This window comes from Carassius carassius, chromosome 4 (genome assembly GCF_963082965.1).
Source record: "Carassius carassius chromosome 4, fCarCar2.1, whole genome shotgun sequence".
NCBI lineage: Eukaryota > Metazoa > Chordata > Actinopteri > Cypriniformes > Cyprinidae > Carassius > Carassius carassius.
In genome coordinates, this window is record NC_081758.1 from 34,413,789 (window position 1) to 34,431,562 (window position 17,774).

Genomic DNA, 17,774 nt, shown 5'->3' on the forward strand with positions numbered 1-17,774 from the left:
TGGAAATAAAAATTGATATTCTGACTATCTCCTCTTGTGCACATGTGAGTTTTGCTGGTTTGGAACAACGTAAGGGTGAGTAAATTACAGAATGTTCTGTCCCTTTAAGTCTGTAGGGCTGGCTTGTCTCAGCACGTGGACTTTAGGGCGTGGTCATTTAGAACTAAACCACACGGAGCTTTCTGTTTTATGACGACCACGCACGCTGCGTTCGACCGTCTTCATTTCCACTTTGTTAAACAAAAACAAAGAAACATTGATCGCTGCTCACCCAAGTGCATAGACTGCTGAACTAAACTGAAGATGCCAACGCAAAGCGTACTTGTCCGAGATTCCTCTTTTCTGAGGAGGGTACTACAGCAGTACCTGAGTTTGTTAAAGAAATATCCAATCATCACCAAATCGGTTACGAGGTCAGTTTATATCTTTGTTAAACCTAGTTGGCTAGCTGTAGATCTGGGGATATTCAGTTACGTTTAATCAGAATTATAATGCTGATCATAATCTTAGTCAAACCACTAATCTGCATAAATATACTCAAACACTACATCTACACTGAAATAGACGAGCTGAACTTGTTCTGTTTTTATGATGTATATAACATAATGCATATGGCAGTTTATTTTATACAAAAATTTTAAAGCCGTTTTTTTTTCTTGCCAGTCCCAGAATTTCCTGTTCTGATCATGATAGAATCAGTATCAGTAGAGTTTGCGTTCTGCTAGTTAGTAAATTTACACTTATGGATTGTGAAATGTAACTAATTTAATTATAAGATAATGATAGCTAATATTCAATCTTGTATTAATACAATATATGTAATAGTTGTTTAATAATTTCATACTTAATATATCAAGGACACATGTACACTACACAATTTAATAATAATAAACATAATATTTATATAATTAATAACTAAGAATAATGTTTAATTTTATACAAGATTATAGTGTAAAAATATTTTTTATTTTATATAAAATATTTAAAAAGCAAATTAATATCACTAAACACTAAGCAAAAAAAAAAACTAATAATAAAATACTTTGTAGGTGTAGCAGTCATTTACAAATATATCCTTTGTCCATTTTTTTAAGCTTAAGCCATGAAGGACTTTGCACTGAGTGTTGTTCTATTGGATGTGTGTGGGGTGGGAATCAAGTCCTGTCAAAAGTAATACTCACTTTTGGACCAAACGCAAAAAGTGTCTTCCACATTAGATGCGAGGTCATGTGGGTACAGTGATACAATGGCAGTTTTGTTCTTTCTTACAGTGGTTTTCTATCTGCTGTGGGAAATCTTCTGTCTCAAGCTTTGGAGTACAGGAAGAACAACAAAGAAAATAGCCCGAAAAAGAAAATCAGTGTTCTGGGACCTTTACACTTTGCTGTATTTGGGTAGAGTGACAATGCATTTTGATTACATACACCCCATAATCATGTAAAATATTTATTTTTTTACATATTTGAAAGACTACATATACATGTCAGTGACATGATGACATGATGTCACAGTACACATTAAGTTATTTTACAAAAATATGTAACACCCCGACTGTTAAATGAGTTATAAATGTTTTTTTTTTTTCAGACTTTTTATCACTGGTCCAGTCAGTCATTACATTTACCAGCTCTTGGAGGTGCTGTTGCCAACCACTGTCCCATACTGCCTGATCAAGCGCCTTCTGCTGGAACGTCTAATATTCGCCCCTGCTTTCCTCTTGCTCTTTTATGTGGTTATGAATGCTTTGGAGGTAATGTTTCATAACTGAACATGTTTTCTACTTTGCACAACAATACTGCATAATTTCTGCTTTTGTTTAGACATACCTCATATTCTGGGCATACCTCTATATGCAACTTTGTTGTTATTACTGTCACTGACACATTGTTCGATCATTTACTTTCAAGTAAGAAGAAGTTGGTAGTAAGAGTGGTAAGTTGGTTGTGGTGTGGATGAAGCAATATGTAATTTTCACAACGTCATGTAGAATGAAGCAATTCACCACTACAGGTGCCAATCTTTTTATGAGAGGCAGATCTTAATGCAAATGTAGGGACAACCTTCATGAGGCTTAACTTTGACCAGAATATAGACTTCAGCTGTTGGTCAATGAACTTCCCCTGTTTGCTGTTCTATAGTTTGCAGTCTCTCAGCTCATGATCTGGTTCTGATTAGTATGTTGATTTTTCTATGAATGCTCAAATCCAAAAGAACAAAATAGATTCATCTTATTTTTAGTTTAATGGAATAAAAGAAAATATTTCCTCTTGTGTCACACCACCTGGCTATGCTTGAGCAAGTTACAATTGACATAAAAATAATATATAGTAATACTGAGCTTATCTTGAAAATGAAGGTTATCTGGGTCAAGACACTGTTTAACAAATGAATAGAGAATAATTTAAATAAATAATTTATTTATATAATTTTATTGAGTACAAACAGAATGTTTTTATCCATTTGGAAACTCATTTCTTCCTTGAAACAAAGCCACTTTTCATGGCTTAACAGGTTTTAATGTTCATTCATAATATTTTATCTGACTGGCCTTCAAGGTTGCAGAGTGCAGAAGCATATCTTGTACTTCTGAGACATGCACAAGGAAGAGAACACAAAGAATGTATTGTAAAGAGTATGCAGATCAACTTAACATAAATTGAAGTAAATCGGTTATGGTGATTGTTTACAGCTACATTGATGTGCACTAAACGTATTTCATGTTCTGTTTCTAATTCATGAGATATGCTGCTAGTATTTGGCTGCACAATCCACAATCTCTGATATGACATGCAAATGTAATCTTTGCAGGGCAAGACACTCACAGATGTTCAAAACAAACTTAAAACAAGTTACTGGCCTGCCATGAAGATGAACTGGAAAGTTTGGACCCCATTTCAGTTCATCAATATCAACTATGTACCTGTGCAGGTATGCATAAGAGCATTATAACAATCCTTAAGGCATCTCTGATCCATTATCTCACTTTCTTTTTCTCTTACTCTTTGCACAGTTTCGAGTGCTGTTTGCCAACCTGGTTGCTTTATTCTGGTATGCCTACCTAGCTTCTGTCAGGAAATGAAACTACAAAACCAGCTACAGTGCACATAGGTTGGTTTGGATTGGTTAAATCCAGTTTGTGCCTTTAAAGGACTGCCGCGCATTAGATAGGCCCTATGTTTTAAATGTCTTCCAGGACAACTGACAGGAAATATTGTTCAGTGTAAAATAACTGTGATTTGTGTCAGTGATGAGATATTCTGAATGTCTATGGAGGCACTGACAATGATGTCAGGATTTTGATTGTTGTATTTGATTAATTTAAAAACACTGATTACAGAGACAAACTCATTTTTAGCAGTTTCTAATACTTCTGCTATTATCTTCACTCTTTAACTGAGTTGACTTACGTTAATAGCAGTGGTCTTGCTAATACATTTTGTATACTTGTATAGCTCTGACAAATGCAGACAATGTTGTTTTTTTTTTTTATGACATTCGGTTTAAATGAATTACCAGCACACCAATAAAATGTATTTTAATTCAATGTTATGATTTAAAGGCGTAATACTGGATGACAGTGTTTTAAAAAAGTTTATATTGTTGTATTTAAAAATGTGAAAGCATATTTACACAGCATTTATAGCAGTTGTAAAGTTAACAAACAATATATATTTTTTTTTTCTTAATTATAAAAAGAAAGTTGTCTCTTTCACAAACACGCATAATCAGTTCACAGTCATTATTGTTTTGAAACTCACGCCCACACTGAGTTTCCTTTTCAGGGATTGTTCAGCAACTTTCTGTTTCCATACTTCAGAAAAGCATGTGAGCATAAACATGACGTGTAAGTTACAAACATCTAGGTGTGTACGGAGCTTGAATTCTCATGCACAAGAATTACGTCATAGATTGAAACAATTTGAAATTATGTAGAGTATGGCCAGTTATTTGTTCCCTAGGCCTTATTATTACTTTTACTATTATTGATTTCTCTGTTTGTTTTTGTTTTTTTGTTTTTTGCATAACATCCAAAGTACACACAAAAAAAAAGCTTCTAAATGGGATTTTTCACAGTGATGCCATTAAAAAACCATATTGGTTCCCCAAAGAACCTTTCTGTGAACAGATCATAAAAGGTTTATTTTTTTAATAATGCTGAATCATGTTGACTTTAGATTTGTTTGTTTCCAACAATAAATCCATAACATTGTTTGTGCATAGAGATTTATAAAGAAAAGGTGTCTCATTGACAGCTACATGTTCCATTCTGCTCCTGAGTGAATCATTAGAAAGAGAGGGTATTCTCCATGATCACATGATGAGGGAAACCCAGAGTGATCCTAAACACACCCTACAGAGAGCAACCACACCCAGCCATTCTGATATGTGCAGAATGGCAGTGTATCAGTCTGTGATGATCACTTTCCGTTTATTATCATTTGTCTTGTACCATCCATGTATATGGTTTCTGGAAAATATCACCCTTTTATGACTTAAGACAGAATGGCAATGAAAAATACTTTGTATAGTTGTTTAAGTCTGCTTTTTACTTCAGGACATTAATTAGAAAGACAACAAGAAACTAATAAAATCCCCAGTGATCTTTTCTGGAATTGTAAGAATGTCTTGCTTCTTGTTCTCCATTCCTGAGTGTGAGTGTAAACACACCTCACATGACAAGTTGTGTCTAGCATTGTGAACAGGCCTATCTATAGAAATTGTGAGTTAAAAAAATACTATTCAGTAAATCACAAAAGCTTGAGAACAACGGAACTACAAAGTAAGTCTATAAAAACAAACACTTATTGGGAATGATTCAAGCATTTATTATTTTAGTTACAGTTCAAAATCATTATAATGATAAAAGATGGGTCCCACAGTTACATAAAATGCAGATAAATACAGTGGAATTACATGAGCTCTTAACACATTGTTCCCCAGTTACTATGTTTTATCAATCACCAAAAAAATATATTAAACCACAACATTCTGATACTGAGTTATAGGCCTACAACATTCAGGTACATAACTTTTAGTAATTTTTGCCCACGTTTCACCAATCAACATCCTCGCAGACGGAGTGTCATGTGAATGATGCTTTTTGGTGCGATGTCGTAGTCTTGCAACTTCCTGCCAGGCTCCAGCTGTCTTCCGTTGTAGATCAGCCTTCGCTGATCCTTTGGGACTCTCTCTCTTTTGTAGATCTTAGACTGGAGCTGATCGACGGTCTCGTTGATATCAACTTCATACGTTCCAATCTGGCCTTTCTCATTCTTGACGAACACTTGGAAAGGTGCAGGTTTGGTGATGAGCAGACTCACCACAGATCCAGAGTGCAACCCGTAACTGCTGAGGGTTCTGGAATCATCCTCGAGGCTGATGTGGGAACCGTTATCGGCAGAAAGCTTCTGTCTGTGAGGAGGCTCTCCGAAGAGCTGAGAAATGTGCTGCTTGAGTTCGCCAACTGTGGCTTCACCGCTCACTTCTAGACGCTTCGGAACTTCTAGTTTTATTGTCAGTTCCATTATCTTTTAAAATGAGACAAATATAAAACAATTAAAATAAGTATACTAGAACATAATTTACTTAGGCCTACTTAAAATTGGAGATTAGCAATAATGCTCAGGAATTTTATAAATTGTTTTGCGGCTTACTGGGCTGGTGGTTCAATTTGCTGAATAGCTTTCGCTGAATTGCTTTCTTCAAAAAGTAGGACTGGTAAACCGCACCGAAATCAAGTACTATGAATCTGATTACACTGTGCAAAGGCATTAATATATATAGCATCAAGCCCTGCCTCAAAATAATGTTTCGTTTCTGAAAACGTAGTCACTTTCTGTTTCCCTTCTCACCCAAACGCTGATGTAAGTCCTGAGAAATCATTAGCAAATTCAGCAGAAATAAACAATGCAGATATGAAATAGCCTACATTTATTCATTTATAATTTAAATAAATCTCGTTTATATTTTTTACGCAGCCAAGCATTTTTGGATTCCAATACGTTCTTGGAAGCTAAATACAAGAACCATCATAGGCCCACAGGTTCTCTGTAGGTAGAAATAAAAATCTTCCTGCAAGGTTCTGGAAACCCGCAGAGAACTTTCTTATCTGGATGGAAAAACAATGTAGCCTAACAATTCTCTGGTTAAATCAATGTAAACAATGCTTCTGGAATCTACATTAAAAGCAGTGTATGTTTCATAAACTTAAAAATGAACATTAAATAATTTGTCAAAAGAAAATAGTAAAATAGTCATAGCCTACTTAAGTTTCAATTCAGACATATAGGAAATCAGAGAGCACTGGAATTAGAAAGCATTCCACATGATCATGTGATTGGGGAAATCCAGGTAAAGTGGAGCAAGTCATCTGAGAGCAAAACACACCTGGTTCACTGTGACTATACGGTTAAAAGTTCACAGTTTTGTTTTCTGTTCTGGTGTTGTTTGCTCTTAATCCAGCCTACCGTTACAGTCCAACTAGTCTCACTTGATATATTGTAGGTGACAATATTTATATTGTGCATTTTTAAGGTTAAAGCAGGCATAAGGCTATGCAACTTAAATAAAACACTAATTACCATGGAACTATTTTGAATTAACATGTTTGGGCATTAAATATATGTTAAATGCGTAAACATACTTCTTTGTCCGATTTATCACTAAACGTGCATTGCTATGCAGTATGGGTCAACATTTCAAGGTCAATCTGACAGACACATCTTTAAAACCCTATGAAAGATTAATATATATTTTTTAAATATATGTTTGTTTGTTTTTATTTAATGATAATAATTGACAATGCTTTTTTCTTAAATATGTTTTAAACTGAAGTATGAGTACTGGTCTGAGCTGAGGACATGGTTTTAAAGGAAATCACAATGTAATTGTTACATAATGTCATAATGTCTTCATTTTGATCAAATAAAATAAATTATCATACATTTGTGATTAGCTCTAAATAATTTCCAAATAATAATTTCCAAATGGAAATACACAGCCTATATATTAACACATATTTCACATAGTGATCCATGATATGAAAATTTATGAAATTATTAGTGAAACTGGTGTTTTGTGTGTAGCAGTTACTCTATAGGCATAACACATTAAAATTAAATTAAATTAAATTTATGCATTTATCCACAGTGATTTACAGTGCATTCAGGCTATCATTTCTTACCTATCATGTGTTCCCAGGGAATCGAACACCCAACCTTGCGCTTGATATCGCAATGCGATACCAATTGAGCTACAGGACCACAAGTCAATAAAATATGTAAAATAATACACATCACTGGTTTGACCATTTATATTTTATTTAACAAGAAAGGGGTTCACAAGAACATGTACAGAAATCTTAAACTGGAACTGTATGAGGAAGAATTACACTTATTACATATTTTACACATCTAATTACATGAATACATTAAATCACAAATAATAAATAAATATAATAAAAATCTAACAAATATCTTGATACTAATAGATATTTAATTGAGAAAAAAAATAGTTTAGCGTATATTAATTTTACGTGCAATGATGTTAAAAGATTGTATATAGTCTATTTGATAACAGATAAGTCACTCCAGCGTCACTGTATGTCGGAGGCATGAATTCAAAGCGTCGTCTTAATCCCCGCCCACAAACAATAAGGTTTCATTTCTGGAAACTATATTCCTGAAATCATCAACATATGAATACATACTCTGATACTACCTGTAGATAAGCATAGTTGCAATAATTTAGTAGACATGTATGACTTTTCCTCTTTTGGCATGTCTAGTGTTTAGTCATTAAAATAGTAAGATCGGAGATTAGCGCGATAATTTAACCTCCTCCTCGCAGACGGAGAGTCATTTGAATGGTGCTTTTTGGTTTGATGTTGTAATCTTGCAACTTCCTGCCAGGCTCCAGCTATTTTCCGTTGTAGATCAGTCTTTGCTGATCCATTGGGACTCTCAATTTGTTGTAGATCTTAGTCTGGAGCTGATCGACGGTCTCATTGACATCAACTTCATACGCTCCAATCTCGCCTTTCTCATTCTTGACGAGCACTTCGAAAGGTGCAGGTTTGGTGATGAGCAGACTCACCACAGATCCAGAGTGCAACCCGTAACTGCTGAGGGTTCTGGAATCATCCTCGAGGCTGATGTGGGAACCGTTATCGGCAGAAAGCTTCTGTCTGTGAGGAGGGTCTCCGAAGAGCTGAGAAATGAGCTGCTTGAGTTCGCCAACTGTAGCATCTCCGCTCACTTTAAGCGTCTTCGGAACTCCTCCGAGCAGTCTTATTGACAGTTCCATTACCTGTCAAAATATTAATTATAATAATTAAATATTTTAAAACTACTACAGCATCCTCAATTATTTAAATAAAATAATTGCGTACGTACATTTAATTAATTTATTATATGATATTAACGTGCAATATTAAAAAAAAACTTACGTGGTTTACCGAAGTGTTCATATCTTAAAGTCGGATGAATATTCTGAAGTCAGGTAAATCACACCAATGACGTATTCGGGACAAGTGGCATGAATTTATAGTGTAATCTTAAGCCCCGCCCACATACAATAATCTTTCGTTTCTGAAAACATAGTCATTTTCTGTTTCCATTCCAGCTAAATGTTAACATATATATATATATGTGTGTGTGTGTGTGTGTGTGTGTGTATTTTTTAAAGGCAAGTCTGACATTATCAACAAATATTAACTAAACATTTGCTAACTATTTTTTGATTATTCTGTTCTGTAGTTTTCTTAGTTTTGTTAATCTAAGTATTATGACTGATTGATACTCTCTGTAATATAAAGTTTTTCTTGTTGGTTATTTCTTAAATGTGTTTACTGAAATGAATTTCTACTGTATTTGGGTTTGCTTTGTTATTTTTTTCTATCACTATTACAAAAACATGAGTGTCACACAAGATAAAAATAAATGTTTATTATAATGCAATTCAGAGTCAATGTTACATTTCAGTCAAAATTCTGCGTGTTTAAGCATAGCAGATCTCTCTTCTCTTTTAGGTAGTGGGATGTTTCCTGCATTAAAAAACAAAGACTGATTATTCATAAGTACACATATTCAGTTAATTAGAAAAAAGTTTTAAGCAAAGTTAACCAAGACACATTTGTTTTACTCTAATAATAATTTAAACAGTGAATTCAAGTTTAAATCAATAAATTACACAAACCTCAACACTACATGTTTGGATGGAGAAAAAATAGTTTTTAAGTTCTGATAGAACAGCTTGTTTTTTTGTTTCTTTGTTGTTTCAGTTTAGTTTTTTACCTGGAGGTGCAACAAAGTACTCCTCTACTGTGTGTTTGGCAAGCTGGAGCAGCTCCTCCCCACATTCACCCTCTGTTATCATATCATCTCTCAAATACAGTACTCTGTACACAACAGGAAGTTCAAAGAAAAGGTTTAGCTCCTATAGAATGGCAACATGTTGATTAATTATTTTGAGCAAACATACTTGGAGGGGTTGGGAACCACCATTTTGCATTGAGAAAATACAGCAAATATAATACAATATTGTTTTAAACAATATTAACAGTCAACCAACGAAAACAACATCAAAAAGTTTCTTTATTCAACAGATTCCCCAAAACTTCCCCCAAACAACTAGCACACCGTCACAACTTATATGAGCTGATGTGAGCTTCAGAAGGATTCTTAGATACCTGTCCTCTAGAACCGAATCCATCGGATCCACACCATCAGTATTAATGACATGAAGTTGATCAGAAAAACGAATGGCTTTCTCCAGACAGTCCACCCCTTCTTTGCTGCCAAAGTCAACAAGGGCTAATCTCTCCAATTTGTCAACTAAATCTGGCAAGACTCTTGTTGGCTGGGAATAAAAATTAAGCCATGGTTACTTTTACTAAAAACAAAAATTCTTAAGTGTTATTAATAATAAATAAGAATGAGATTTATTGCCATTTTTATTAAACTCTTTTTATGTGTGTGATGTTTTTACAAAATAAACAAATTACGATTGTACAAAATAATCCATCTACAGAAATATTATTATTTGTAAATAAATATAATCGCTGTTCAAGCAAATCTTTTCACATAAACACAACAGTTTGAATGTAAGGTTGATAATGAGTCTTCGTAAAGGTTTATTGCATGTGTACATAGAATTCAAAGGTACAGCACACACATCCAAAACAATAAAACTGGGTGCTGGGCAGACAAGTAGTTGCAAAGGTAAACAATGAGTCCGCACACCAGAAAATGCGACTTAGCAATTTTAATGATTGCTCACCACGTGTAACGTTTCGGGCCCAAGCCCTTCATCAGACATGAAAACAGGTGGGGAGACACACCTCCAAATATACAGCCATGCATGATCACATGATCACATACATCCATGATTAATCACATGACCAATCAAGTTAAATTGCAATTGCATCAGGAAAACAGATAAAAAAAAAATATATATACCGACATTTGTAATACAAAAATATATTAAGTGGCTAAGAGAAGGCCTGCAGTGCTTAAAGCATACCCTAGAAAGTTTTTTAAAAATGTCTCTACCACTGTAGGCAGTCGTGATAGATGAGCAAGAATGTAGATACATAAGGGGTACCACAAAAGTGTGTTACATATATCATATATCAAGTCAGCAAAACGATAACACAACATTTACAATATTAACACAATTACAGGAGTTATTTAGAGAAATGGCCTCAGGTCAAAGTCTTCATTCAACCCTTTTGGAGCTAAAGTGTTCAGGGTATATATCCAGAGTGCTTCTCTTTTGAGTAGCAGACAAGTAACATCTCCTCCGCAGGAGGGCTGTTCCACAAGTTCAATGCCGCAATATCTGAGAGAGGAAACGTTATGAGAGGTTCGTGAAAAATGCACCGCTACTGGGCTTTTGATGTCATGGTTACGAATATTTGATCTGTGTTGTGAGATTCTTATTTTCAGTGGCCTGGTCGTTTTACCAACATAGGCCAAGCCGCATGGGCATTTAAGTAAATAGATAACATTCTTTGTGTTACAGGTGATCACACCTTTGATGTCATAGAGTTTTCCAGTGCGTGGGTGATTGAAGGTGGTAGATTTATGTGTGAAGTTGCATTGAGGCCAGTTACCACATCTGTAATTTCCAAAGGGAATAGACTGCAAAAAATGTCAATGGTGGAAGATGAGCTCTCACCAACATGTTTTTGAGATTAGGTGCTCTCTTGTACACAATGCGGGTGATGTGGTGAAGCATTTAAGTGCTGGATCAGAGTCAATAATGTGCCAATGTTTTTTAATGATGGATTCGAAATCTCTGCCAAGAGGCGAGTATTGGACAATACAGTTAACTCAGAAGTTCTGGATCTGATTTTATTGCATGTGTACAACATGAGCTATATAAACCTGTGCAAACGAATCATTACCGGTGGAAGTTGATTTTCAGCCACGGGTTCCCATGTGGGTCTCTGAGGAACCTGGGGTGCGTTCTCCGATAACGTTGTCTCTTAGCGCGCTACGAATACTCAAAAGGTACACCTTAACTACAGGTATACCTTTGCTACGTGTGTTCTCCGAACTATACCTTTGGATGTTGCTTAAGGTAAACCTTCTTAAGTTCGACCTTAGCAGTTGCTGTCCATGGTGGAGGTGCTGAATGGGTTGATATCGACGCCTCGATGGTCGATTGTGCGCTCTTTCCTTCACAGTGGTATAGGTAAAGTATTGAGAAAACAATATTCTTTATAAAGAAGCATTTTAGAAATAGTACAAACTGCATTTATCGGGGCTTATTGAAATAAGTACATGCAGAAATAAATACGAGTATGTGTTTATAATTTAGCAAGTGTACAATCCCAAACCCTCACGGCCATAAGTGTGTTAATGTTCTCCACAACGTATGCTGATTATCCACCAGCCGTATCACATTATTGGCGTAAATCGCTCATTTGTGTAATTGGATGATTTCCTCAATAAAAGCGCAAGCATGAGAGACATACCGACATTCACTATGTGGGGGAAAAAAGTCCGCAAAAAGAGATCGCCCAGCCACACTGAGGTCTTACTCAGCCCATATCCATCCCCAACAACCTCCAGAAAACTCCACCACGGCATAAAAACGAAGAGCCGCCAGCAGCTGAATTTCGGGGCTGAGGGGGTAGCTCCGTCGAGCTCCGTGCTGCTTCTCTTATAAAGTAGTTGACAAACTCTAACTGGCTCCGCGGACGCCGCCGTCTTTGATTTAAAACAAGTACTCGCTGTCTCGCTGCCATAGCTATAAAGTTTGTGTAAACTCATCTTTCTTTATATAGACTCCTAAGCCTTTTCTGTCAAATGGTTCGCCAGCTGATGTGCCTTAGGATAGTAATTAAAAAAGCTAACAACCATTAGTGTATGGAAACTTTATTAATGAAAACACTTCCATACACTGGGTGTAGGCTATAACAACTTAAGTATTTTATGTGTATAATTTTAAAGTAAAGTAAAAATGTAATTTTAATACTAAATCAGATTTTATATTAAATGTTCATATAAAATTTTCTATGTGTAATTAAACTGCGATGTAAAAAATCTTTTTGCGTAGTGGTGGCCACTAGCGGTATGAACCGTCAGCAGCGATAAGGTATAGCTAAGAGCGCTCCAGACCAACCTTACGAACGTATGACTTGCAGAAGGTATACTTAACTAAGTAGGTTTCGGAAACCACGTATTAACGATAAGGTACTTCTTAAGGTACAACTTAAGAACGACGTAGCGTTAAGGTAGTTTCGGAGAACGCACCCCTGAAGAGTTAAACAAAGTGCGTTGCATGATATGTTTAACATGAAACATTTGTTTACCTTTTTAACAGGTTCATTTATTAAACATCTATAAAAAAACAACACAATGGTCTACAGATTATTCACGCTTTACCTTGGAATTCCAGGCAGAGTTACTTGATTCCCGTTTATATGTCCAACGCAACGCTTAAAGCGGGCAGCGTCAACACGCCACACCGAGGACTCATAGGCCGCAGCGCCTTTGAAGCTCGCGCTGCACATTTACAGAACATGTTTAAATTATGTTCTTAAGTATTTCACCTTACCGTGCGATTAGAGTCAATTAAACAGAATGAAAACGCGACTATAAGAATGTCTGTATTGGGAAGGACACATAATTAGAGACCTCATACCAAAAAGCCTCGGCTTTTCCGGACGTTTTTCTAGAGTTCATTCCGTATCTTCTGAAAAGAGGCTATGGATATACTCGGAAGAGCCCGGATAGCTCAGTCGGTAGAGCATCAGACTTTTAATCTGAGGGTCCAGGGTTCAAGTCCCTGTTCGGGCGAAACATTTTTAGCGACCTTTTTGCAGTGGTGTAATGTAAAAATACTTCGTTACAGTACTTAAGTATTTTTTGGGGGGAGTATCTGTACTTTACTTGAGTTGTTATATTTCAGCCAACTTTTACTTTTACTTCACTACATTTCCTAATTAAAATTTATACTTTTACTCCGATACATTTCCCATAAGTATATTCGTTACTTACTACAAAATAGTCATTAGAACACAGACTGCAGGAAAGCAGGTTTGACGAATCAGTGGTCTGGCGTTTGCAAGTTAGACTCATAAAAACACATCTTCCACTCAAATCGAGTTTGTGTTGTGTGATACAGTGTTATTATAATGATGTGCAATCTGACGTTATTAAGTGGGCACACAGAGTGCACGCACATTAGTTTATTAGTCTATTAAAACTCGATATTCCAGGCATTATAAATTGTAGACGGCAAATAGCTTCTCTATGCTTTTTATATTTATATGTAGGCCTAGTTAACTTAATCTATATCACACAAAGAGTACCGTTTTTCTGCAGATGCATTTAATAATCATGTTATACAAGTACAGTAAAGCAATAGACTTACAATTTAGAAATATTGTTTCTTTTTGTTCAATTTTGTTAACGAAAATAGTTCCAAACAGATCACACCACTGTTTGCATCTCTGAGCGATGGGCGGTGTTTACTTTCTGAATGAATCGGATGAATGAATAAAGGATTCAGTGATTCACTCATTGACACGGTCAAATGTTTTGTTCTGTAAGAATCAGTCGTTTGAAAGTATTGGTGGAATATCAATGACTCACTCATTAACATTCACTTGCTGTCACCTACTGGTGGTTTTAATTTCATATTTCGACAATCCCCCCATGTTTTAAATAATTTCAAATGTCAGTATTCAACGTTTTATGTTAAAATAAGGCCTTTTTAAACAGCTGTATCTGTAGTTTAAACGAATCCATGTCCCCTCTGAGATACATAAACTGTGTAAATACATGCTAGTTCAAATGCAAATTCCAGAAATGTTTTCTAATGTTAGAATGATAGACACGAAGTTCTGGAACAAGTGCTTCTTATTCTTACCCAAATATACAAAATGGAAGAAATAGTTAAAACTGAACACAAACTTGCTACTCAAGCTGTGTATGAACATTTATATATATGTATGTGTGTGTATATAGCCTAAGATATTCTAATTGTAATAGCATGAAAATAAAACAAAAGTGCAATTAATCTCTCTCTCTCACACACGCGCACACACACACACACACACACACACACACACACACACACACACAAATAAGAAAAGTAAGAACAATTCCATTTTATTTAGATTTTTTTTAAAATAAGTACATTTAACATTTAATATATATTTAGAATGTAACAATTTGTAGTAATTGGCCACAGTGCAGTAATAACATTCACATAAAAAAACAGACAAACTGCATACATTCAGTTGTAAATAAATGTGTAACAACACATTACAAATTATAATTTGTTTTCCTCCTTTTAGAATTAATTTTGCACAAGAAAAATCAGCAAGTTTCGATGCAGGATAATAATTAATATCTGCTAATATCAGATCACATAAATTATGTTTTCACAGGAGTCTGGAATACATGATTTTGATTTGCTTTACTATTCTTGCCTAAATGGTCATTTTTATCCCTGTGCCACAGATCAGATACATAAAGAATGATACTTGGGATTCAATACACTTTGCGATTGCACCTCATTGTGGATACACCTGATCAACCCAAGGTTTCTGACCTGTAGCTGTTTTGATCATAGGATCAAGACATCATTATGATCAGGTACCTTAATATAAGGGGAGGAGAGTGACTAGAGGATGAAGAAACACAATGTACATTTTATACAACAATTTCATAATGAAAAATAAATAAGAGCACTGATGATTTTCATTTCTTTGTGTCAATATTAGTGTCCATTCTGAGAACCATGTAGGCAACAACATCAAAGTTAATAATATAGATTCTCTCTATATAATAAATATAGCTTGTGTTTTTCTATACAGTCCACAAACAGCAAGAATACATCAAGCAGACAAGGCCTTGCAGTAGTGATTATGAGTTGTCTTGGTCCACATGCACACACACTCCAACAACAAGAATCAAATAATGGCAGATATTAATAAGGTGATAGCAAACATGACACCAATGCATTGAAACACAGCACTGACTCATTACATAAACCGAATGAAAACCCAAATCATTATTCAGTTCTGTAACACAAAGAGAAGAAATAAACAATTTCCAGATGTTTTTTCTCTGTTCTAAATCTATTACCTAGATGCATTCCTTGGTATTGTCCTATAATATACTGTGTGATACAATAACCTGATCTGACTTAGTGAAACAACTCATAGTAAAGACACTGACATGGAATTAAGCAGGGTACAAAAACGCATGCAAAAGGTCAGTCGACTGAAAGCACAGCGCCCTCTACTGCTACAGCTGTACACAGGACATTCTACATAATATTGAATGTGGCACATCAGAATACTAATAAAGTGTGCAGGTCATACCACAGCCTTAAGACGGCGGTCATACTAGATTTTAAGCAATATATAATGATCCCTATTTATTTTAGATGTAACAATGTAACAAATATCATGCTCTCAGGGTTCTGTTTTTAATAAATGATAAATCAAAGGAAATGTATACACATCCATCTATAAATCTACTACAGTTTCCAATGGCATTACAAATCAAACATCCTTTGTTAATTTAAGTTTGTATGTAGTGCAAGATGAAATTCTATAAATATACTACTGCGGAAAAATTCATTTTTTAACGGAAAATTAATACTTTAACAAAGAAAGAATTAAATGTATCAAATTTGACAGTAAAAACATTTGTAATGTTACAAAATAGTTATATTTAAAATAAACGATGTTCTGTTAATCAAATAATATTTTCCACAAAATGTTAAACAGCACGACTGTTTTCAACATTATTCATAATAAAGAAATGTTTCTTGATTTCTGAAAGATCATGTGACAATGCAGACAGGAGTAATTAAAAAATCAGACTGATCACAAACCTTTGAACAGTAGCCTGTACAGAATATGCACACTCCATATATGTGAAAGTGAACGGAACATGAAATCTAGTGTTGACCGCCTCTTAGCAGTAAAATGCACCTGACCTGAACTCCTGAACTTTTATTGCTCTCGTTTCAAAACCTAGTGAGCTGCTTACATAGGCAGCATTTTAAGGCATCATAGGCACACTTCTGCAACATTATGCTGTTTTCTATGATATGTTCTTTTGGTCAAATTCTAAGGCAGCATCATATGAATGAAGAAAATGTTTATAAATACTTGTTTTCACCAAAAAAGTATCAATAAATGTTTAAATCTGACTATTCTACCCAGTATGTGTGTGTGTGTGTGTGTGTGTGTGTGTGTGTGTGTGTGTACTGGATGAGTATCATTTAGCCAAATCCTACTGGAATCCAATTAGAAACAAATCAGTCATGTATGATGTTCAATTTCAGTTTATGTAAGCAGTAGGCAGCAGACAGCAAGAGAGCTCACTAGGTTTTGGAATAGAGCCTATGAGTCACTAGTAATTGGTAATCCTGACTGCATTTTAGACACATGTCTAACAGTGAATGACCACTCATTAGCAGCATCTGCTTAGAACATTTTATGTATTATGATGTTCAGTAAAACCTGATTAAAGAGCCAGATGACTCTACTAAAAATTGTGCACTGACTGATTCCAATTCCAGATTTTTGGCACTGGAAATATACTTGAAGCTCATAAAGCTTTGGCCAAATGTTTCCTGTTGTTTTGTAGCAAGGGCTGATGGGTTGCAGTGTCAATACAATAAACAACAGAGGTGAGCGGCTTCAGAGTCACTTGTTCTCTATAAGTGTTTGCACTTTGCACACCAGGTCACGAGCCAGAGTCAGAATATGCTTAATATTGTGATGCTCAGCCATTTCTGAAAACAAAAAACAAAGGTGACATAATTTATTAAAATGACCTGACTATTCAGCTCAATAACTGAGAATGTCTTTTTTATGACCTTTTCAATAGAGGTTTATGTTTATGTTACCATGCCAGGCTGTACAATGAAGATATATTTACCATTGAAAAACTTGATGATGTCTGTGAAGTCCATATTGTTTTCTAGAATGATGTCTCTGTATATCTCCACCAATGCAAGAGCAATGAAGAGCATGAAATGGCTGGAGGAGACACACCTAGCAGCCCAGATGACCTCCCAAACAGCAAACACATCATCATACACCAACTCTAAGGAATTGAAATATGTATGTTAGGCAAAGAAGGTGATAGTACCTTTTTTGTCAGGCCTATAGTTCAAATTTAAAAAAATCAGAGGCTCAAAGCATCACTGGAGAAATCATGCTTCAGTATTTACAGTAGAACTTGACCATAAACAGGTTCTCCTATTTTAGTTTTTAATATAACAGGGCTTTAATC

At 35.2% G+C, this 17,774-nt stretch overlaps 5 protein-coding genes and 1 non-coding gene across 10 annotated transcripts in view; 2 read left to right on the plus strand and 4 right to left on the minus strand.

Annotated features, from left to right (window-relative positions):
- The first annotated feature begins 172 nt into the window (after positions 1–172).
- On the plus strand, positions 173–3,544 carry LOC132139902 (peroxisomal membrane protein 2-like). The gene is made up of 5 exons (XM_059548595.1): positions 173–413; positions 1,272–1,394; positions 1,588–1,750; positions 2,809–2,928; positions 3,011–3,544. Exons 1-5 carry the CDS (start codon positions 304–306, stop codon positions 3,077–3,079), a joined length of 585 nt encoding a protein of 194 aa, XP_059404578.1. The 5' UTR covers positions 173–303; the 3' UTR covers positions 3,080–3,544.
- An 804-nt stretch (positions 3,545–4,348) lies between these two features.
- Positions 4,349–5,811, minus strand: LOC132139903 (polyubiquitin-like). The gene is made up of 2 exons (XM_059548596.1): positions 5,655–5,811; positions 4,349–5,528 (listed from the first exon to the last, which is right to left on the minus strand). The coding sequence occupies exon 2, from the start codon at positions 5,523–5,525 to the stop codon at positions 5,061–5,063; it is 465 nt and encodes a 154-aa protein (XP_059404579.1). The 5' UTR covers positions 5,526–5,528; positions 5,655–5,811; the 3' UTR covers positions 4,349–5,060.
- Positions 5,812–7,757: 1,946 nt separating this feature from the next.
- LOC132131257 (ubiquitin-like protein ISG15) lies at positions 7,758–8,565 on the minus strand. Its single transcript, XM_059543282.1, has 2 exons — positions 8,447–8,565; positions 7,758–8,307 (listed from the first exon to the last, which is right to left on the minus strand). The coding sequence occupies exons 1-2, from the start codon at positions 8,465–8,467 to the stop codon at positions 7,918–7,920; spliced, it is 411 nt and encodes a 136-aa protein (XP_059399265.1). The 5' UTR covers positions 8,468–8,565; the 3' UTR covers positions 7,758–7,917.
- A 365-nt stretch (positions 8,566–8,930) lies between these two features.
- Positions 8,931–13,181, minus strand: gatc (glutamyl-tRNA amidotransferase subunit C). Its single transcript, XM_059548603.1, is given in 6 exon segments — positions 8,931–9,043; positions 9,294–9,397; positions 9,689–9,858; positions 11,408–11,458; positions 12,894–12,942; positions 12,944–13,181. Coding segments are annotated over 6 exon segments (525 nt in total). The 5' UTR covers positions 13,033–13,181; the 3' UTR covers positions 8,931–8,981.
- A 53-nt stretch (positions 13,182–13,234) lies between these two features.
- Positions 13,235–13,307, plus strand: trnak-uuu (transfer RNA lysine (anticodon UUU)). The gene has a single exon. It is a non-coding gene; the product is annotated as a tRNA-Lys (tRNA).
- Positions 13,308–16,721: 3,414 nt separating this feature from the next.
- The window catches only part of sgsm1a (small G protein signaling modulator 1a), a 33,524-nt gene continuing 32,471 nt past the window's right edge, over positions 16,722–17,774 (minus strand). For all 5 annotated transcript variants that reach the window (XM_059548599.1, XM_059548600.1, XM_059548597.1 and 2 more), the window contains 2 exons: positions 17,418–17,585; positions 16,722–17,271 (listed from right to left, as the gene is read on the minus strand). In XM_059548599.1, the coding sequence (XP_059404582.1) occupies positions 17,183–17,271; positions 17,418–17,585 (257 nt within the window). In that variant the 3' untranslated portion in view covers positions 16,722–17,182. The remainder of the gene's footprint in view (positions 17,272–17,417; positions 17,586–17,774) is intronic.

Bases quoted from the DNA above. Each gene is read 5' to 3' on its own strand.
- LOC132139902 (XM_059548595.1), top strand. From the start codon at position 304: ATGCCAACGCAAAGCGTACTTGTCCGAGATTCCTCTTTTCTGAGGAGG. The intron at 1,395-1,587 runs GTAGAGTGACAA...TTTTTTTTTCAG, and splicing joins TTACACTTTGCTGTATTTGG to ACTTTTTATCACTGGTCCAG. The intron at 2,929-3,010 runs GTATGCATAAGA...CTCTTTGCACAG, and splicing joins TCAACTATGTACCTGTGCAG to TTTCGAGTGCTGTTTGCCAA.
- LOC132139903 (XM_059548596.1), bottom strand. From the start codon at position 5,525: ATGGAACTGACAATAAAACTAGAAGTTCCGAAGCGTCTAGAAGTGAGC.
- LOC132131257 (XM_059543282.1), bottom strand. From the start codon at position 8,467: ATGAACACTTCGGTAAACCAC. The intron at 8,308-8,446 runs GTAAGTTTTTTT...ATATTTTGACAG, and splicing joins TGAACACTTCGGTAAACCAC to GTAATGGAACTGTCAATAAG.